A 23,212-nucleotide genomic window follows, 5' to 3' on the forward strand; every position below is an offset into this window, starting at 1 on the left:
AAACCATAAGGGTTTCAATACAGCCAGTGAAATTTGGGATAGGGGCATTCTCACATCCCTAACAAATGGCACTGAAAAAGCAGACACTGGTATTTTTGTTGCAGTGTTAAATGGTGGTGGGAGCCAGTGTTCCCTGAGTGTATCTCTCCCAGAGACAAGGCATTCTTACGGGGTTGAAGAAGGTTTGAAAGAAGAGGGTCACTGTTCATCGCCATGTATACTCATTTTACTTTTGCATTTGGTACAAGTTATGTAGGTTTTTGTATCATTTCATAAACATGCACAGCCTATTTACTAGGGGCAGTAATGCAACAAGAGAAATGTGTTCACACGCTATGGGGAGCAATGCTTCTCTCAAATTAGTTTAAATTCTCCTAAAAAACTATTATCTTATGCCTTTCTGACCTATCTTTGAAATCTTGAGGAATTTCTGTATGCCTGGTGTTTCCATTTTTCGTGCTTAAAGCAAGAAAAAAAAATGGAAGAAGCCAACCATCATACATCACCTAAAGGCTGAGAATAAATTTTCCTCCCTTTTTATATAGATGATAAAAACCATGCAGAATAAGGTGAAGATATCATGTTTATTTCTTGCTGAAGACTGGTTACTTACATCACAATCATGGATAATTTAATAGGATCTTATACTCTCTGAAGAAATCTAAGAATAAATATGAAAAAAGAAAAAATATTTTATTCCAATTGTATCCGAAGATAAACTTAAAAGTTTTGTATCTTACAATTTTTAAACATACTCTTGATTTTAGGCTGTATATATAGAATCTACTTCCAAAAGGTAAAAAAATCTATCTGAATCTTGTTACTCACCACAAAAGAAAAATAAAAGTTAAATCCATTCAGAGTCCAAAAGCAAAGATTAGCTATACATTTATGATGCCACACAGGAAGTGCTCATTGTCCAAGAAAGCATCATGTCTGTAGGCAAAGGGCTCTTCTGCAAAGAAGAAATCTGCGCTGAGGACATTTCTCTGACTTGGAGACCGACGACCCTCTATTGGTTCTTCAGGCTGCAAAAGAAAAGGGAGAAAGGAATAATAGAGCACGCAGGAACCTTCTGCTCACAGGAGTGAGAGAAGGGATGTATCTACACAAAATGGCACCAAGGACAAGAACTGAAATTGCACCCCTCTCAGGTCTTCCCCATCTTGGTAGACCAGATCTCTGGCAGACAGGTCTACCCACTGCTTTCATCCTGCAGAGAGCTGGTCTACCTGCCATTGAAAGAATCGGGTGGACCCTGCCACCACATTGGGTGGAGCGGGTCTACCCATTCTTCTTAACTGTGGGTAGATTAACTCTCTGAGCAATGGCGGGAAGCGGAGGCTGGCAAAGTGTGTCCTGGAGGAGGAAGCATGGTGGCTTCCTGCCTTGCAAAGGGGCAGTCAGAGCACCCCCAGGCAAGTAGCATTTGGGGCACATGCTCTGACTTTCCCCATCCTAGATATGCCAACGACTCCTAGTTATTCTTGTCTTCTCTCCATCAACTGCCAGTATAGGAGTTCCTTCTTCCATCACAAAACTCAAGGCAGTTTATAGAGGGCTTCCAGGAGGGCTTCCATTCTAACACTATTGAGACTCTGAATCACTCAGGACCTAACTCTGTGATGCATTATTTTAAGCATCCACCTTGTACCTGTCCTGGGTTCTGTCAACCAGATGTGCACTGGGAATTCTGTGTTTGCAACTTAAATTCCCAAGCATATAGCAGCCTGATTCAGATTGGGTTCATGGTACATATGGCTTAAGCCTTGCCCCATGCAATTTCTTTGATATAAGATGGTCTTGGGGAGCTGGTATTGGCCCTGTTGAAGAAGCATAGATGCGCTCATAGGCTATCCATCAGTTTTCTCAACAGTACAAAAAGTGGTTTTCCAGAGGCATTTCACACTAAGGAAACAGCATGGGGGGGGATCACAATCTTCCCTCAGTGTCATGGTCCCAAGCTGAACCAATATAGACATATTGTTTGCAGGTTTGCCCTGAGTCCTGTTGACAGACGCACATGAGGAGATACTCCTTGTGTGCGTCTGGTCAACAGGATTCAGGGCAGACTTGAAAAACAATATGTTGTGTAGTCTCTGCTTCAACCCTCTTGCTCTATATTGGATCTCCCACCATATAGGAGGACCTAAAGTATTGCTTAAGCATTGTTATAAATGTTGTTCTAATGTCCATCCAACCATTGCCAGTCACCACAAGTGCTTGTTAAAAACATAATAGAAAAGCATGACATAAATTTATAAGCTCCCATCATGGCACAAATGCATTGGATGCTGTTTTGCTTCAAACAGGGATAAGTGGGTTTCTTCCCTTCTGCTTCATTAATATTCCATAATTTTGTAGTGCCTTGAGTTCCACCCCTTTAGTTCAGCTAAGTGAAATTCTAAAATGATTGCACGGTTTGTTCAGATTTGCTGCAACTTCTGTTACCACTGTACATTGGATTTTTCCCCCTAACCTTCTATTACAGATGCACATGTGCACGTTGATAAAACATTGCAAATCAATCTTGATATAACTACATATGCCTGGATCCAGGGTGTTTTGATGTAATATTTTGTTGATGCAGATGTACTCTTGCATACTGGTAAAAGTTCACTCGCAAAAAAATCTTCATTCACCCATACACAAAATCACAAGAATGTCTTTTTTCGGAGTTTTATCAATGTGTACATGTTCACTGGCAATTTAGAAGGGAGGCAGGGAAAACCAGGAGTAAAAAGGAATAAAAATGCATGAAGAAGTATATGCACACTGCTCTGTACAAACTATGCAAGTTAAAAAAAATCCTACAATAGTGGTCCCCTAAAGCACTGGTTCCGTTCCAGAAGCAAGACTGGGTAAAAGAGAACACCAAACTCATATGATGATAATTTTGGAAGATTAGTTGCAAAGTGTTTATTTTCACTTTCACCTTAAATGGACACTTTTGGGCTTCCTGTTCCCATAAATTCCTCTCTAATTGCTTTTTTAAACTGGATGAGTGGCAATAATTATGACTGTCATTAAACTCTGGCAGTAGGAATCAGGAAAAGAATTCACGGGGAGGGAAGGGGAATGAATATAGCTCCACATTAGTTCAGATGCCAGACCATCTTTGATCTAGTTCTAGCTTGAAATGGATCCAGGTGGCACCTGTTAGAAGCTTCAAGGCCCTGGCAAGTGAGGATGACACCACTGTCACGCTCTGGCAGCAAACTGGCACTCCCTTCTGCTCCCTTATCCATGTTACCTAGCAGAAATGGCAGTGATGTCAAGGAGGGTTTCAGGGCCAGCCCAATGGCTACAGAAGGATCTCGGGGGTTGGATGCTGCAACATCTGTAGAGAATGAATTCCCATAGATTCCTGCTGCCATGGATATACTGCCCACACCAAAAGGATGCTCAGAAAATAGATTCCAGTTAATGTATTGTCGAAGGCTTTCATGACCGGATTCAACCGGTTGTGGTGGGTTTTCTGGACTGTGTGGCCGTGGGCTGGTAGATCTTGTTCCCAATGTTTTGCCTGCATCTGTGCCTGGCATCTTCAGAGGTGTATCACAGAGGAAAGTCTGTTACACACAGATTCCAGTTACTCCAGAATTTTTTTCAAAGTGGAGGAGTGTATATGTGTGTTCATTACTCGGGGTGAATGACTGTATATGTAGGAAATAATTGGCACACAAACTGAAACCCCCATACTCATGGTACTATGGACATCTCCTCTCTATGCCAAAAGACCACAATTTGTTGTTTAAAGACAAGGTAGATATTTGTACACTCAAGCTTTCCAATTTAAATCTGCTATGGTGAAATGTGGTTATAACTCTATGTTTAGCACAATTTAAAGAGATGGAGAAACCATGAATAATATAAATTTCTCAAAGGCTTTCTGAAAAATGCCACTCAACAATTTTCAAGCTGTGATCAAAGCTCTTGGGCATATCAAGATATCTATTTTCCCCTTCCACATAAAAAGGAAAAGCAAGATCTTCAGTCTCACAATGATTAAAAATATCCCTTTTTAGAGGCAGCACAATTATTCAGATTCTTTCCAGTAGTAATGACAAATTAAAATGCCTTTAAATTCTATCTAGCTTTTATAACTATTCACGTACTAAGAGTTATTATTGGACCGACTATATGTTAGTTAGTTCCCTGCATGACACAGAAAGCACAGAATAAGCATGTGGCTATAATAAAAGTTGCAGCAGTTCAGATTACAGGGGGGGGGAAATCATTTTCTAGTTGGAGACAGATATGGTGCTTAAGAAAATTTCACGGAGTTTAACAGAAATCTAACCAGAGAGAGAAACTAGATCTTTCTGGCAGAAATCATTCTTGATTATTTTTGTGAATTCCTGCTTTTAAAAGCAGAACAAACACCGTGGAATAAAACATTTCCTGCCTATAATGGAGATACGCAAATCCTGAAGAAGAGATTCATTTGAATGCTGCAGAAGCATATTTGGGAGCAACAGAGAAGCCTGGGCCCTGAAGATGCATTCTGAAATCATGAAGGGCGAGCAAAAGAAGCTTTGGAAGAGCCACTGTGGAATTGCTCTTTCAGTGGCGTGAAACCAATGCAAAAACATCAACCGGCCAACTTGAGATTCCATGCATATCTCAGCCATGGTACATGTTTTCCATACTAGAGTGCCACTAGAAAAAGCGAACAATTGCATTAGTATCTGGCCATTCACCTGAGGAATGTTCAGCACAATTGTTGTGCCAACAAGTCACAGCTGACTTACGGAGACCCCTTAAAGTTTTCAGAGCAAGAGACGTTCGGAAACTTCCAAGGAATACCAGGGTTGGGACCCAGAGGCACGCAATGACCTCTGGGTCCCAACCCTGGTATTCCTTGGAAGTTGCCCATCCAAATACTAACCAGGACTACTAAGCTTCTGAGATATGAGGAGATCAGGCTAGCCTGGGCCTATCCACATCAGGGCAGAGGCGTAGCAAGGGGGTACTGGTGCATCCTCTGCCTCTGTCCCGCCCCGGAACGCCCCCTCCACATCCCCACAGGGGTGCTTGCCTGGTGCGTCCCCTCCCCAGAGCTACGCCTCTGAATTAGGGCATTACTCGTTCTTTTTTCTGTGAGCCAGTGTGGTATAGTGCTTTAAAGTGTTGGACTGGGATCTGGAAGAGCCAGGTTCAAGGCCCTACTCTGCCATGAAACTTCCTGGGTGGCCTTGGACCAGCCATACGCTCTCAGTCTAATCTACAGGGATGTTGTGAGAATAAAATGGAGATGGGAGGGGGGGACACTGCTGAATGCTACTTTGATCTCCCTGCAGAAAAAGTGGGGATAAAAATGTAGTAAATAAATAAGTACTTTCACCTCACTACAAATTGATGTTCAGAAAGAATACTTCAATTTGGCTAAAATGACTAACCTTGTAAACAGACAACCAGTTCATGAATTTTAAAAAAACAATGGGAGTTCTACTTTAAGTATCGTATAACGTAAAGACTTATTTATATGTGATCATTTATGATGTTACAGCTTGTATTTAAGAATAATGCACATGTTATCTTTTACATATATACATGCGTACAAGTATAAATATCATTTTAATAAGCTGATTCATAAGCTGATTCATAAATGACCTGGAAGTAGGGGTGGGTAGCGTGGTGGCCAAGTTTGCAGATGATACCAAATTATGTAGGGTGGTGAGAACCACAAAGGATTGCGAGGAGCTCCAAGCGGACCTTGATAAATTAGGTGAGTGGGCTAAGAAATGGCAAATGCAGTTCAATGTAGCAAAATGCAAAGTGATGCACATAGGGGCAAAAAATCCAAACTTCACATACATGCTACAGGGGTCAGTGCTATCAGTCACAGACCAGGAAAGGGATTTGGGCGTCTTAGCTGATAGTTCCATGGGAATGTCAACTCAATGTATGGCAGCTGTGAAAAAGGCAAACTCTATGCTGGGGATAATTAGGAAAGGAATTGAGAATAAAACTGCAAAGATTGTCATGCCCTTATATAAAGCCGGTGCGACCGCGACTTTGGAGTACCACAATTGTGGTTCAGTCTCTGGTCGCCACATCTCAAAAAAGGATATTGAAGAGATAGAAAAAGTGCAGAGAAGGGCGACGAGGATGATTGGGGGACTGGAGCACCTTCCTTATGAGTGAAAGGCTGCAGCCGTTTGGGACTCTTTAGTTTGAGAGGAGACGTCTGAGGGGGGATATGATTGAAGTCTATAAAATTATGCATGGGGTAGAAAATGTTGACAGAGAGAAATTTTTCTCTCTTTCTCACAATACTAGAACCAGGGGCATTCATTGAAAATGCTGTGGAAGCACTACCCGAACTAATAAAAGGAAACACTCCTCTTCACGCAACGTGTGATTGGTGTTTGGAATATGCTGCCACAGGAGGTGGTGATGGCCAATAACCTGGATAGCTTTAAAAGGGGCTTGGACAGATTTATGGAGGAGAAGTCGATTTATGGCTACCAATCTTGATCCTCTTGATCTGAGATTGCAAATGCCTTAACAGTCCAGGTGCTCGGGAGCAACAGCCACAGAAGGCCATTGCTTTCACATCCTACATGTGAACTCCCAAAGGCACCTGGTGGGCCACTGCGAGTAGCAGAGAGCTGGACTAGATGGACTCTGGTCTGATCCAGCTGGCTTGTTCTTATGTTCTTATGTTCTTATGATTAAAGCAAGAACTTCATGAACTATCATAACATAACATAACTTGTTTGGACAAGTTATATGGATTCTGTGCCTAATAAAGGTTTATCTATCTATCATAACATTGTTTTCTTTTTAGGTACAAAGAGTACATGTATCTAATAATAATTTTTTAAAAATATAATGAGAATGAAGCAAGCAATAACTTTTGCTTAATAATTGCTTACTAATTAATGATTAAAGTTTTTCCTATCCAATATATTACCTGATGTTCAACTATTTTTATGAATGTGGCTGTGAAGCATACAAGATTATAAATCGCAGATCCATTTCATATAATATAAAATGTATTATTATCATCATCATCATTTTGTTTGTCCATGTTCATTTTTTATTTTTAATGTTTTTCCTTTTCTGTAATTCTTTCTTGATAAAGTAATTTTTTTTAAAAAAGGAATAAACAAATGTTCCTTATTTCGTTTCTTAAAAATTCTTTTAAAGATATTTATTTATACTTTTGTCAACAGATTAGGTCCCCATTTTCTATTTCTGCTCTTGCAGATGCGTTTGCATCATATCTGTGCGCAGTTTGGTTTCATAACATTTTGATAGCTAGAATAAGAACAGTCTGCTTCAGTGTTCCATGTGAATGTAGGTGGATTGAAGGGTCTGTATCAAAAACTGGCATCAAGCTGTGTCAAATGCCTACCAGACCCCTGGAAGCCTCAGCCAGCTGGTCAGTCGGTTGAACTTTTCCCCAAATTTCCCTGCAGATTTTATGGACTCTCTCAGCTTTTGGCTGGCTCACAGCACAGCCTTCTAATTGACTGGGAGCCTTATAAAAGCCATTGTACATTCTGTCCAGCAAGCAGCGTTGACTGGCTGCAATCTGCCTCACCTAGCTTTCTAATCCCAGTTTTCAACTCCTCTCCCATACAGAAATTCATCCTAGGGTCCTGATGGATTCCACTGGTCTGCCCCCTTTCAGATTCCACTTCAGGGACAGAGCCACAAATGGACATTTTGAGGGAAAACTTGGAAATTCGTGCATGGGGAAAAATGCGAAGGAATTCCAAAGGAAACACATGAGACAAAAAAAATTATCAGAGAGATTGCTTGTATGGCAAGCAAGAAGAAGTGGTGAGGGAAAAGTAGCCCCTGTTCCAAAGGAAACACATGAGACAAAAAAAATTATCAGAGAGATTGCTTGTATGGCAAGCAAGAAGAAGTGGTGAGGGAAAAGTAGCCCCTGTTCCAAAGGAAACACATGAGACAAAAAGAATTATCAGAGAGATTGCTTGTATGGCAAGCAAGAAGAAGTGGTGAGGGAAAAGTAGCCCCTAGTTCCAAAGGAAACACGTGAGACAAAAAGAATTATCAGAGAGATTGCTTGTATGGCAAGCAAGAAGAAGTGGTGAGGGAAAAGTAGCCCCTAGTTCCAAAGGAAACACGAGAGATTGCTTGAAATGGCGCTAAGAAGAAGTGGTGAGGGAAAAGTAGCCCCTAGTTCCAAAGGAAACACATGAGACAAAAAGAATTATCAGAGAGATTGCTTGTATGGCAAGCAAGAAGAAGTGGTGAGGGAAAAGTAGCCCCTAGTTCCAAAGGAAACACGTGAGACAAAAAGAATTATCAGAGAGATTGCTTGTATGGCAAGCAAGAAGAAGTGGTGAGGGAAAAGTAGCCCCTGTCACAGCAGCAGCAGCAGCAGCAGCAGCAGCAGCAGCAGCAGCAGCAGCAGCAGCAGCAGCAGCAGCAGCAGCAGCAAGAGGGGATGAGCAGCAATAGGATCCACAAACCCATTCCAACACCCCTCACTCCTGTTATCCTCCCACCCATTCCTTCACTCCCCCCATCAAATCTATGCAAAGCTGTAAGCTAACAGGGACCATGCCAGGACCACCTGTGCCCCCTGAAACACCTCGGTTTTTTTACATTCTGAACTAAGCATTGCTGTAATGCGGCAGTGCAGCTCAGCAAGGGAAATATGTGTATGTGGTTGGCAGTGAGGTGCCCCACTCCATTTAGAAAGCAGAACTTAGCTCTGCTCCCCTCTCGGTAGTGTTGACAGGGGAGTGTTCCCACAGACAATCTATAGATTCCCCTTTCAGGAGGACTGGAAAAGAAAGTTTATTTTTAATCTATTGTAAAAGGAAAGACTCAGGAACAGCACAAGTCATGCCTGGAATAAGAGCAGCGTCGTGTGGTTGTTCCTTTTTAATGTGAGATCTCCTAATTTTCAAACTGAGAAAATATCCACATGTGGAAACAGCCCATGTGACAAGGATAACTTGGATCTGAAATTTTTTTTAAATACCATGCTAAACTATGGAGACCCATCTATCCCTCATCAGCCCTAGTGAGGGAGAAGAAATCTGGACATTGGGGAGGGGTTCAGAAAATAACCACCCTCAGTTCAGCAGTTGCCAAGCTCTTATGAGCTGAGTCCAACCTTCCATGACAATCAGGACTGCCTGTACCATGGTCCTGATATTACTTTATTTACATCATTTATAAATCTACCTTTTCCACTGATACTCAAGATAGATGAGTCTAATTACAACGTGGGAGGCAACTGTGGCGTTTCCCCCCCCCCCCCCGGTCAATATATCCTGGAAGAAAACCGGGATTATACATACTGGGATGTTTCTATCTCAGTTTCTCTTTCCGCTCGACAGCGTGTTTAGGCTGGGAGGAAGAACTTGCATAGCCCCCGGTTTAGTTTCATTTTCCTTGCCGACGTTGCCGCGCATGCACAGACTGTCCCGTTTTTCCAATGTTCTGATTGGCTGCAGGTGGCAAGGCGGGAAAAATAAACCTGTCCGTCTCCGGCGGTGTTTGCATGGGAGCGGGAGCAGCGTGGTTTTTTAAAAAAAGAACCACCAATTTTATTGGGTTTTGAAAGGCGCAGGTTAAGGGAAATCTTGCGGGGAGGGCCCGAGTTAGACCCGGAAGCCACGAGGGATGTTTCACCTCCTTATTCCAGGACATACTGGCCGTGGGGAAAACACCAGAGATTGGCAAAACTATGCAGAGATGGATGAGTTAAACTCCATGCCTGCTTGCATGGTGCACATCTGAAGCAAGATCTCATGCAGTGGTTATTTCTAGTTTAAAACACCTGGGAAGACTCCTGCATGAATCCCCCAGACTGTCATCTAACAAGGAGATTGGTTATCGGTACAGCAAAAATTAAAGAGAGGACCACACAGGGACATAAGTGGTATTAGAGGAACAATCCGTGATGATCCTCGAAAATAAATCTAAGCAGCTTAGCAAATAGGAGACGAGGAGGCCAATGGAGGATGTATTCTTGTCAGCTTTCATATGTACTGGGTTTGCCTACAATCAAAGAGACCTAAAAATAATTTTAAAAAAAGGAAATGTAATCGTAGGGGAGGGTGACATTTCCCCCCAGCGTGATAGATATAATATTTTGATTAGCTCAGATCTCAGGATGACAAAGCAGCTTATGTTAATAAATACCCGCTCCAATTAAGCATCTGTGCTCACAGTCTAAATAAAACCAACCGCTACTGTGCATCATGTCACACCAGTCCCCATTAAGTCATCCAGGCTTCAGCTAGAGAATTCACAATTACTGGGTGATCTGCCAAGTAAGACGACCCCCCTCCTTTTCCCTATGATCTTAAAGGCGTGTGGTCCTTCACACTTTCATGGGAATTGTCAGGCGGTGGTGCTGTACAGAAAGTTTTCGGAACACCCAAGAACATTTTTGGCACTGCCAAGAGGCACAAACACCCCACCTTCCAATTTATTCTCTCTCTCTCTCTCTCTCTTGTTCATAATTTACAGCTTTGCTTTATCCTTGGCTGATTTTTTCACACAATTTTTGAGGCCTCCTGTTTTTGCAAAAGATTCTAGCCAATCGGAAATCATGTAGGGAACATGACGCTGATCGTGGCATCAGGTAGCCAATCAGATTTTACAGTGTTACAAAATCAGCACAGCTTTATGCCCTGCTCTTAATCTAAATTGGTGTGGGGCGAGGCCATTGCTGAATCAACTGCTCTCTGTTGGCAAGATAAAGAGAATGAGTGTCGGGGCCAAAAGACACAATATGTGTGACATGAGTCGGGTCACTGGTGCCTGGCCCAACTTGTAGCCACACATGTTGATCAGGAGAACTCATCTTCAAAGTGTTCTGTGTTTCTTTTTGCTTCAGGAGCGCTGTAGAACTTCAAGGTTCCCTCCCAAGCCATTTTCACCAGTAGAAATGGCCATGGGGTCTGTTAGTCCCTTCTTTGGGCCCCACTGGGGAAGCCACCAGTGGCTCAGGAAGAGGGAAAATTCTTGGCTGCAAAAGTTTCATTGCAGTGTAATATGGAAATACAGAGAGCTCAGGCCCAGCAGCCTTTGCAGAGGGAACATACCCCTGCTTCATTCTGGACAATTCTGCATTTTTTCATGCCTGTCTCTGAATGTTCAAGTACAGACCAGTACTGAAGTGCCCCCTCCTTTAGCTCAGCACTGATGCATTATGATTGTTTAACTTCATCATTTGCTTTCCCACTGCTTTTGAATCTGAGCTATGCTCATCTAATTTGCATTTGTTTGAATTGCTTTAATCTAAAGTGCAGGGAAAAAATCTATTTCTGTTGCTGTTGTTGGCTTCTGAATTGCTGTCAATGTCCTAGGTACTCTTTCTGTTTTTTATGTATTCATGTATTTGATCTGTCACTTGCCCCCAGCTGAGTGAAGTTCTTTTGTTGTTGCTGTCGTTGGGGGTGGGGGATCTTTGTGTAATGAATCGCTTCCAGGAAATCAGTTTTTGTTAACTGAAAGACAGTGGGCTGGTATTTTGAAAAAGGCCAGTTCAATGCCATAAAAAGCAAAGGCAATGATTCCCAAAGTTTTGATTGGGGGGGGGCACAGTTTTTCCAGGGTTAAAGACTGAGAGTACACTTCAGACTTACACTCAGCTTCTCACTCAGGTGGGATTTCTTACCTCAGCTAGCAGCAAACAGCCACCCTAGTGTAGTATTTAAAGTTTTCTACTAGCAATTTGAGGACATGGGTTCAAATTCCCCTTTCACCATGAAGCTCCAGGCTAAACTACATGATAAATGTTTTAATAAGCTGGGTTCACAGTCTGCCTCCTCATAAGAGCAGCATGAAACATCCATTTAAAGTTCTGTGGGTGCCCAATCTGGCTTAGGACCACAGCACAGCAGAGAAGAGTATCCTGCCTGGCCCCTGTGCCATTTTCTTGAGCAAAAATGGCTGCAGGGAGGGATTCCTCCCTCTTTTTTGCAGATGCATGCATTGAATTCTGCATACGCAGCTCCAAAGAGGGGCAAATAACTGCCTGTGAGGCTATTTTGGCTTGGGGAAAAAATTCCGGGGGCAGGAGGGAGGCATGCACTCCCCCTTTTACGTAATGCCATTTTAAATGAATGTTCCACACAGCTGCTGTGAGGCTGTGAGGAAAGTGGATCAAGATTGTAAAAAAAAAAAAGTCCCAGTCTTTAATAGTTTTGCTCTGGGTAGTTGACTTTAGATCAGCTGCTGACCTTCCTTTTAAGATAATTGCAAGGATAAAACACAAAGAGAAAAATAAGTAGTATGGGTGGTGCCAGGGAATCCCAGTGTACTCCAACCTCCACAGAAGAAGAAGAAGAAGAAGAAGAAGAAGAAGAAGAAGAAGAAGAAGAAGAAGAAGAAGAAGAAGAAGAAGAAGAAGAAGAGAAGAAGAAGAAGAAGAAGAAGAAGAGGAGGAGGAGGAGGAGGAGGAGGAGGAGGAGTTTGGATTGACATCCCCCCTTTCTCTCCTGTAGGAGACTCAAAGGGGCTGACAATCTCCTTTCCCTTCCCCCCTCACAACAAACACCATGTGAGGTAGGTGGGGCTGAGAGAGCTCCAAAGAGCTGTGACTAGCCCAAGGTCACCCAGCTGGCATGTGTGTTGGAGTGCACAGGCTAATCTGAATTCCCCAGATAAACCTCCACAGCTCAGACTGCAGAGCAGGGAATCAAACTCTTAACCACTACGCCACTGCTGCTATTGGCGGGGGGCGGGGAGAGGGTTGGCTAGGGAACGTGACTGGCATAGAGCAAAGCTTCTATCTCTGATTTTTCAAGGCATAGATCAACACCAATGACATCAGCATCACCTAGCAAGAAGGTGACATAAATGAAATAGGGCTGAGAAGAATGTTCATAAACATTGTATTAAAGCCCACGAAAGGGGTTTTGCATGCATTTACTTATTTATGTATTTTTACTGAAAAATGCATATTCTGCTGCCCCAGAATTCCAGCATATTATCAAAATCCGTAAGAATCACAATGAAAATTTTAAACTGTGAAAGTGTTGCAGTCCTTCTAAAAAGGATAAAAGAAAAAAATGCCCCCCCTGCCCTCTTTAGAAATGATGGTTCCCTAGAACAGGGGCTGCCAGATGTAAACACCCCCCCCCATTGTTCTCACTTGGTGGGCTAGTAGGACTGTGCCCTCCTGGCCCTGTGCTCACTTAATGGGAATGGGCACATATGTGCAGAGATGGTGCTTCAGCTCTGGTGCTCAGGCCATGAAAGATTTTAACGTTGAAAGCAGCACTTTGATGACTCTGAAAGCAGTTAGCATTTATGTTGGCACTTATCCCCAAGGAGAAAGTTCTAGCTGCATTCCAAAGCAGGAACATGGTGAGAAGGGGGTGTCTTTTGGGGGGGGGAGGGGAGGCTCACAACAAGCATCTAGAAAGCCATATGCAGTCTTTGAGCCACGAGTCGCCCAGTCCTGTTTCAGGCATTTGTTTTATGCAGGTCCTTTTTAGAAGGAAGTGCTAAAAAGCACTAATTGATTGTAATGTTTTCTGATGTGCAAACTGCATCAGCTGCTGCATAATTCGTGATTCAATCCTTTGGGGAGACAAGGAAAGTAAGGGAACCTGATGCTGACTGTTTGTGTACTTTCCTTTCAACCCCAGCCATTTCCAAACTGCAGAGTGTAGCCCGGGGCTTCCAGCTCCTCATTTACAACCCTTGACTCAAAACTAGCAACTCATTCTGAGTGCTCAGTCAAACACTAGAATGATAAGTAGCTAGCCGAGGTGCCATTAGTAAGCGTGAGTGCAATTCTTTCCCCAAGGACCTCAGCCAGCACACATTTTCCCTTCCCCCTTTTATCCTCACAATTGTCTTGTGAGGTAGGGTGGGACAATGGAGTGTAATCGGCCCAAAGTGACCCGTGGCCCTGTAGGCATCAGAATGCAAACTTCCAAGATCCTTGTTCAACTCTGAAACCACTACAACTACACTGATTACAAGTTGAGTCTCCATGTCTATGCAAGTAACCCCCAAGGTTCTCTGATGGTGCTGGCCTTAGTTTCTTTCCATGCCTAAAGAAGGTTCTGTCACCTAAACACTTACAGACCCACTTCATTCATTACATGCCACCTCAGCCCAGCTCTAAACCTGGAATTCCTGATTGTTCCTTTTGCACGCTTCAGTGCTTTTTCCTGTGTTGTGAGTTCACTGGGCTGCTGTACCAAATCTATTGGGCACATCACAAGGATCAGTGTTGTAATAGGGAGAGTCTTGTCAATGAGGACAGCAATTCTCAAACCAAAAGGGCCAATCCACATGGTGAGCCCATTCTACCACATTTCCATAGATCATGGGTTTGCAACCTGTGACTCTCCGAATGTTCATGAACTACAATTCCCAGCAATCAATTGGCCATGCTGACAGGGGGTGGTGGGAATTGTAGTCCATGAACATCTGGAGAGCCACAGGTTGCAGACCCCTGCCACAGATGTATGGTGAATCTTTTTATTTATTTATTTATTTATTATTGCATTTTTATACTGCCCTCCCCCGGAGGGCTCAGGTATAAATCTGACCACATTTACTACATTTCACCTGCAATCATGCTGTAGGAGTGATATGTGAAGGCCAGCCCCAGATGCTTAGGTGCCCAAGGGGGAAATGCACACGCACACACAATTGCAGTAAAAATAATAATGGACAATTTGCTTTCCTTAAATGGTGCCCAGAGGTGACGGTCTGATTCCATTTAATGGCAGGGTTGGCTCAGAGTTGTGTTCTGCTTTGTTTCAAATGGATTTCTCTGCCCGAGAGACAATGTCACAGCAACTAGCAGAGGGCATGGGATTTTGTCACATTCTATCTGCCACTAGAAATAAAGGATAAGGTTAACATGTGATTTTCCTCGTTTGTTTTGGAACTGGTTTGACCCCATTAGGGGAGCTCCACATAACTCTTGCCATCCATTTGCCAGTGGTCCCCATGGAAACCAGCCTTCTCAACAGGGCTGTGAGCAGCACAAACAACACACTCAACAAATTGCCTGGTCTCTCCAAGCCTGGTGTCTCACTTAACACACTCACTTGTGTGTGTGGAGTGCATACAGAAAAAATAGTACATCGGTTTCAGGAAAAAAAAAAGCTGGTCAGACAATGGTGGATTCCGCACAGCATAAATATAACATTGTTAGGATGACATAAAAAGATCATTTGGGGATTTTGTATTCCCTCAGCAGGGGAGAATACAAGCATTGTCAGCCAAAATGGATCTTTTTTCCTGCCTGCTGCACTGAGCTGTTGTCCATTTCACAGTGGCGCCTGCCATTTTGTGTGCTGCAGCAGATTTTCCATGGAGATTCCCCATGGAGGTTTCCTCTGCTTGCAGTTCATCTGTTTGCTATTTTGCTTTAAAAGTAGATGAATAAAGCTTGTTTAGTCTAGCAATCCTGTGCACGTGTCGTTTCTCCTTGTTTGTTTTGAGGGGGATGTCTGCGAAGCCACAGCAAGACAAACAGGTGCATATTGTAGCTTCTCTAATCACATTGCCATAGTTTTGCGGACGTCCCCCTCAAAATAACAATAGGAAAAACAATATGTGCAAGGGGTTGCTAGGCTAAACAGACTTTATCCATCTACTTTTCATTGAAATAGCAAACGGACGAGCTACAAGTAGAGGAGACCTCCATGGGGAATCTCCATGGAGAATCTCCTGCAGCACACAAAATGGTGGGTGCAAGCGGAGGAAACAAAACTCAGAGGTTTGGGTGGGAGAAATAAAGTATTTCCTGCCTGCTGGCATTCATTCAGGCAGGAATCATCTTCAACCTAGGTTGGGGGGAAAGATTGCTAGTTTGGAGATTTTTGAAAAACCTGGGTTGAGAAGAATACAACAGGCTGAGCTCATTTTGGGGAAGAGAGCTGTGCCAAGCTATTCCAGGGATTTACTGAGATCAAAGTGTACACACTACTACTGCCAGATGTAAGGTACATATCTCTTGGAATTACTTGGGCCCAAGCAAGCCTGCAACTTTTCAGAGTAGCAGTAGCTCAAGGAGGAGGCTTTGGTCAATTTTATATACTGCATGTGGACCGCAGCAGCAGCAGCAGCAGCAGCAGCAGCAGCAGCAGCAGCAGCAGCAGCAGCAGCAGCAACAACAACACTGCGAGCTCTGCAGCAAGGCCATTGCAGTCCTTCTCTTCTGCTACCCCTCAGTCTATTCCACCCAAACCTGAGGAATTAAAAACAAAAAAGCTTAGTCAACCCACTTCCCCATTGCCGCCCCCCCACCAGCCCCATCCCTCAAGAGTTTCTGAATGAGGATGAGCAAGGCATTTGGGTGAGTACACCTGTGGCAAGCAGTTCTTGGTATCAGAGCTGGGGAAACGAATCAGTCCCACACTTGAATTCGATAAGAGTTGAATTCAATAATGTTAACTAATTGTAGGCCTCCCTACAGGAAGCGTAAAGACCTTCCTGGCATACCTAACTTGAAGGCAGAGAAGAAGCACAGGAAGAGTGAAAACAAGAGCAGCAATTGATAAGGTCTGAACGGTAAGAAACACAAATTTCAAATCCTCCTAAAGTACGAATGAACTAAATATACCCTGTGTTAGTACCATGTATACAGTTATAAAATGGCTCACATGTTGTTACTTTACCAACTGCCCAGCATCTCCACTCCTCCCAGTAATTTTTAAAGAAATGATACCTGTGTGCTTTTGGCTGTGGTTTTACAAACGTTAATCTAGACACATTATTATTATTATTATTATTATTATTATTATTATTATTATTATTATTATTATTATTATTATTATTATTATTATTATTATTATTATTATTAATTCAATTTCTATACCGCCCGATCCCCAAAGGGCTCCGGGCGGTGAACAACATAATATATAAACAATAAAAAGGAGCAAATCCAGTAAAATACAAACATAGGCTCCGTCAATAAAACATCTTAAAATACATAAAAACAGCGGCTAACAATTAGCAAATTAAACAAGAGGCGATCAAACTACAGTCTTTCTTTGATAGCATAGACAGTTCCACCCTGCTACAGGCTTTTGAGGAAATAATGGAGGACATAAAACAGGTGTTGACTACCCATAGTAATAATCAGAAGAAGAACAGCATTAGAGCAAGTAATTCTTGGTTTGACACAGATTGTAGGATCCTAAAAAATGAGTTAAGGTCTATGGTGAGAGCCTATAAGGTTAACCCCTCTGACAAGCTCCTCATAGAAATGAGGAAGGCCAAGAACAAATATAAATCCACAATACAAATCAAAAAGAAACAAGCTATATTAGATGCTTGGGAACAGCTTAATTTAGCTGTGAGCTCTAAGAATACTGCGCTGTTCTGGAAATTGACATCTAACTGCTCATGGAAACCATCCTCGGTCGCTACAATCCCTCCAGATATTTGGGAAACTCACTATAAAGCTCTGTACTCAGCTCTAGAACTGGCTGGCCCTGATGGTGTAGAAACAAACAACTCCCACCTCCTAATATTGCTGGCCAGAGGTCACCACTTGTTGAAGTCATAGCCAAGCTAATTGACCACGTTACACTTATGGGAAAGCCCCTGGTTTTGACCTTGTACCTCCCTGACCTGATTAAAGAAGACACACTGATTGGGTGGAGTACCAGTCCTGGCCAAAACTGTTCACCTCCAATAGGATAGATCAGGAGAAAACCCCTAAGGGCTGGGAAATAGCTGTAATTGTCCCTATTTATATAAAAAGGGTGATAGGAATACCCTGAAGAGTTATAGGCCCATCCAGCCTTCTTTAGTACTATCAGCAAGCTATATGCTAAACATCTATGCTGGAAACTGAGAGACTAGCTGGAACAAGGGAACCATTTGCTTAGCAGAAGAAGACAGGGGGGGGCTTTCAGAGAGGGATGTTCAACACAGAATCACTGTGTAATCATGGACCATCTACATAGCTAAATACTCATCAAAGCCCCAGACCTCTCTTTATATTATTGCCTTTGTTGGATTTTTTAAATCCATAGCTTTGATTCTATCTCAAAGAGATTTACTTTTGGGACCAAATTGCTTAGTACCGATATATAGATAAAGCGGTTTACTAATGCTAATCAGAGACACTTTATCAGAATACCAGCATTAAAGTAAAATATAACCCACAAGGCTATCTAACAAATGAAATCAAAAAAGTAGCAGAGGGGGTCAAGCAGGAGGTTTGTATTTTGGCCCCCCTCCTTATTCAATTTTTACATCAATGATATTGTAGCCTTATTCAATAACCAGATCTCCATCCGCCCAAAATTGTTAACAAAGAGGTATCTCTTTACTTTTATATCTTGCGGATGATCTAGCTCTTATCTCTAGAATCCCCATTGGCCTAGGAGGAGAGCCCTAAGGACCCTTGCTGGTAGTTATTCTCTCAGAAAAAACCAGTTAGAAATTAACTATGAAAAAACCAAAGTGATGGTTTGGGCTACTAGACCTAAATGCCATATATAGGAAATGAAATGGGAAAAAATTGGAACAGGTTCCACTCTACAAATATCTGGGTGTAGTATTTCAGTCATCAGGACTTAGAAGCGGCTCATATCAAATATGCTGTTGCCAAATGCGTCCTAGAAGCTCTCTGGAGCTATAAGAAATTATTTCTGGAACAGAGGTGGGCATCCATATTATTCGGCTGCCGTATCAAATTATTTAAGGCCAAATCATTGGTACTTAACTTATCATATGGTTACACCACTCCACCATAACCCGGCTCCCTCTGCAATCTTGAGCGTCCTCAGTCAAAATTCTTGAGGAGGTCTATCTTACAGCTCCCAAACAACATTTCAAGCGCTGCATTAGGTATAGAGACTAACTGGCCTAATTTCAGGTACAAAGCCAAAACTATGGACCTCTCTATACTATATTGAAACTCAGGCTATGCTATTGCCAGAGGGGGCTTGCAAGACTTTTCTTGTCTGACATATTGTTCCCCATTAATGCAGAGCAGTTTCTGGAAACTATCACATTATGGACTCTCTCAACAACTAATTACCAGCATGAATTATGATAAAGCTAGGGATCTTGTTAAACTTAGAATCATAGATGTCGAGAGGCAACACGATCTGAATAAACTTAAACACCAATTTTCAGTAAAATAATGCTGAATAAACTTTCAATAATGCCTAGCTATCTTACTTCTTTGTTTAGCGTTAACTATCCGAAAGAGCCTACAGCCTACTCCGTTACAGCATGCCCTTTAGATCCCAACTATACCAGCGGGAGTTTATAACAAGAGGTACCAACCTGAGGGGTAGAATTTGCAGTTGCCAAATGAGGAGGTGTTGAAAGCTTCGAGGAACATATATTATTTGAATGCTCATACTATGATGAGATACGTTGGATGCTTCTGTCCTTTGACCAGACAAACTCTCCTTTGGCTAAGAAAGAAAAGGTTAAAATACTGTTATCAGATACCAATAAAAATCCTAGCGATATTCTGTTTGCCAAGATTTGCCTGGATATCAAGAGTAAAAAAAAATCAAGGAAGGCCCGGAAGGCCCGACAGAGCACTACTGGCTCTGCCAGCTAATCCTTATTATTAATTATTATTAGACTGACCTTCCACTCATTATTTTGAGCTGATGTTCTGAGTTCCTGAGGCCTATTATCTGCATTTTGTTAACTGTTTTAATCTGTATATTTGTAATATCTGTACATTTTACGATTTTAATTCTTTTGGATCTTGCTGGTCAATGACCGTAAATAAACGATGATGATGATGATGAACAAGAGGCGTCCAGGCTCAATTTAAAAACTCACCCCAAGAAGGGGGGGACAGCAGGCCCCTCAATATGAGGAGCTCTGTTGTACCAGTGCCAAAGCAGGAGCAGTGGGGGGGGCACCATATCAGCGGCTGGACACTCCAAAGGCCCGGTGGAACAACACAGTCTTACAGGCCCTGCGGAACTCACCAAGGTCCCGCAGGGCCCGGACAGTTGGTGGGAGGGTGTTCCACCAGGCCGGGGCCAGCGCTGTGAAAGTCCCTGGCCCGATTAATGTGGACGCCAGCCGCATCATTGAGGGGCCGGGGACCACCAGCAAACTGGCGTCTGCTGAGCAGCCAGAGAGCCGAGTAGGGACATATGGGGTGATGCGGGTTCCCATGGGTATGAGGGTCCCCAGAGCAGCGTAATGCCTTGAAGGTCAGAATCCCACACCTTGAAGATGATTGGCGAATTCAAGCGGGGAGCCAATGCAGCTGGCGCAACACAGGCTGGATATGCTTTCTCTAAAGAAACTCTCCTGTGAGCAGAAGCGGCGCAGCTGCATTTTGGACCCACGCTTTAGTTTCGAATCAAGCGCAAAGGAAGGCCAGCGTGGCGAGTTACAATAGTCTAGCCTGGAGGTGACCCGTTGCATGAATCACGCGGTGGCTAGGTCCGTTTAGAGGAGAGGAAGGGAGCCAACACGCCCGGGCCTGGCGAAGATGGAAAAAAAGCGCCCATGATCCGGGTTGTATGGGCCACCTGGGTCTCCATTGAAAGAGAGCGAATCCAGATGGACCCCAGACTGCTGGCCCGGAGGAAGGCCGGCGCCAATGAGGGCACACCTCCCACACCAGCTGGCTGGAAATCCCGAAGCCTCTCCCTCACGGCCCAGCCATAGGATCTCCGTCTTCGGCGGATTCAGTTTCAACCTGCTCTGCTTGCAACCAGCCAGCGTTACCGCCTCCAAACAATGCTGTAGAGCCGCAGAGGCGGCAACTGCTCCTCCCCTCCATCAACAGAATGAGCTGAGTGTCATCGGCATATTGATGACGAAGATCAGCCCAAAACTCCCGATACCAGCTGAGCAGAGTGAGGTGCATATAGATGTTAAATAATGGCCCGAGGGGATAGTTGTGCCCCCTGGGGTACTCCGCTTGTCAATAAAGCGGGCACTTCCTAGAGGCTTCATCTTACGCACCACACTTGCTTTTGGCTCCGGGCCGGAGAAAGCGAAGGCAATCCACTGAAGGACAGTTGCCCGGTACCCCGGACCACGGCCAGGCGGTTGGAGTCAAAAGTGAAGTCGTGATGCGACCATATCAAACACTCGCGGTAAAGATCTAACAAAACCAGCTTAGCGCCGATCCGCCTACCGGTCAAGCTGCATCTGGCGAGGAATGTATCTGTGATGGCGACAAGAGCAGTCTCCGTCCCGTGCCCAGCACGGAAGCCGGACTGGAAGGGGTCGAAGGCCGATGCGTCATCCAGGAAGCCCTGAAGCTGCTCCAACACCACTCTCTCAATTACCTTCCCCAGAAACGAAAGATTCGAAACGGGGCAGTAATTGGCCAGATCGCCAGGATCTAATGATGGTCTTTTCAAGAGTGGGCGGACCACTGCCTCCTTCAACCCATCCGGAAAGACTCCTTGCTCAAGGGAGCCATTGATGATGTTCAACAGATGTTATAAGTTAATGTTCAACAGATGTTATTAGTTATAATGCATGATTGCCTCCCCTCCCCCTGGGATCCCCACACTTGTCATGAAGGAGACAGAAATTAGCTGTGCAAAACAGGTATATGTCTGTCATCCCCAATGCTTGCTGGCCAGGAAATCATTCAGGCTAACACTGACTGATTTGAATTTCACCTCAAAGTGTTTTTAAAGCTGTCTATCTGTGATTTTTGTGGCTGGAAGTTTGATCTGCATTTTGCTGCCCAGCCAAAGAACATCTAATTTCTCACAGTCCTTTAGCCCTTGTCTAGTTGGTGTACAGCCAATTCAATTCAAGATTTCACATTCATGTTGATTATATTAATGAGAAAATAAATTGGACGCACACTTGGGTGTCCCTCTAGAGAGGTGGACCAAAGCACTTTTGGAAGTGCAAAGCTAAGTCCACAAATCTTAAACAGCCAGATCCATCTTTTCAAAAGAGAGCACGACTGAGCCTCATTATGATAGATTGACCTAGGAAAATGAATAGGGTAGTCCAGAGAATTTCTGCACAACTAAATCAAACAGGCACAATCTTTAGCACGCACAGAGGAGACTCCAGAACTGTTCCTTCCCCACTTCTGTCCCTTCCCCATGTGCTCTGCAGCCAGTTTAAACTGGGGCCCTCTAACTATCCCTTTAGAATAAGCTTAATCTGCAAGCAATGATCAGGTGATGTTATTTAGGATTTTGGGGCATGGTTGTTTTGTATGTTTTCAACTGCACTGTCTTAAAATGCAATTAGTAAGCACCGTGAGCCATAAGCAAAGCTGGTATGTAAATACTTTAATTACTTGATTAATAAGGCATTTAATTTCATGTCATGGACAACTTCAAAGTCGCTGAGCCTCTATTACAGGGACAAGACTTTTCTCCTGTCCAGTTGCCACCACAGTTTGACTGCTGTTCCTGATAGTCTGAGGACCTCCTACATCAGTGGTGGCGAACCTTTGGCACTCCAGATGTTATGGACTACAATTCCCATCAGCCCCTGCCAGCATGGCCAATTAGCCATGCTGGCAGGGGAACTGATATATCCATAACATGGAGATATGAAGCGGGGCTGAAGTATGAATCCTTTACATCTAAGGCTCAAGTCCTCCTGCCGATCTATGGTTGTTCTGTGATGGCTGCATTCTAGGGGCCACTGGATGAATAAGTGAGCCACAGGAGGTGGGGCTTATGTTATCAAGGAACTGCTGAGCATGTTCTAACTCTCTTGGCATGAAGACAGTATGACTACTAGGTGAGGGTTGGAGGAGTGAACAAATAAGGTGACATTATACTGACTTGGTCTATTTACAGCCCCATCCATGTGCCAGGTGCCCAGCCACAGCTGCACCAAAGAGGCGTCTTGGTGACATGGGGAAGGCAAAAAGCCTCTGAGAAGCCTCAATGGGGGGCACCGCAATTACGCCAGCCAAAAGGCTGTGGCCTGCAAAGCACAACACCAACAAAGGCCTCTCCCAGCCCTGATCCTGCCATGCCAGTGGAGTTGCTGCAGAGCCCTGCCCACATCTGGCCCAGGAGGATGGAGGTAGCCACCCGGCAGCAGTTTTGCCCCTCCGTGGGGGTAAGTGCCCCAGAGAGGGTGAATCCACTGGCACAACCTCCCTGCTACTCCCAGTGGTGGATTCAGCCCCTCTTTGGATGGGGCTGCATTGCCTTCTCTGACTAGCAGACTTCTTTTTCTCAGTCAGCTACCACCTGAGATCATTTTAACTGGAGGTGTTACTGGTTGAATCTATGGCTTTCTACATACAGAGACTTCTCCCAAAGGAACCTGCTCAGACATTAAGATC

At 43.8% G+C, this 23,212-nt stretch overlaps 1 protein-coding gene across 6 annotated transcripts in view; it reads right to left on the bottom strand.

Annotated features, from left to right (window-relative positions):
* Positions 1 to 565: 565 nt before the first annotated feature.
* The window catches only part of ZMAT4 (zinc finger matrin-type 4), a 197,467-nt gene continuing 174,820 nt past the window's right edge, over positions 566 to 23,212 (bottom strand). For 5 of the 6 annotated variants that reach the window (XM_048513189.1, XM_048513190.1, XM_048513191.1 and 2 more), the window contains one exon: positions 566 to 1,028. In XM_048513189.1, the coding sequence (XP_048369146.1) occupies positions 1,013 to 1,028 (16 nt within the window). In that variant the 3' untranslated portion in view covers positions 566 to 1,012. The remainder of the gene's footprint in view (positions 1,029 to 23,212) is intronic. The other variant, XR_007245935.1, reaches the window with a different exon arrangement.

The sequence above is a fragment of the Sphaerodactylus townsendi genome, linkage group LG12 (assembly GCF_021028975.2).
Source record: "Sphaerodactylus townsendi isolate TG3544 linkage group LG12, MPM_Stown_v2.3, whole genome shotgun sequence".
NCBI classification, from domain to species: Eukaryota; Metazoa; Chordata; class Lepidosauria; order Squamata; family Sphaerodactylidae; genus Sphaerodactylus; species Sphaerodactylus townsendi.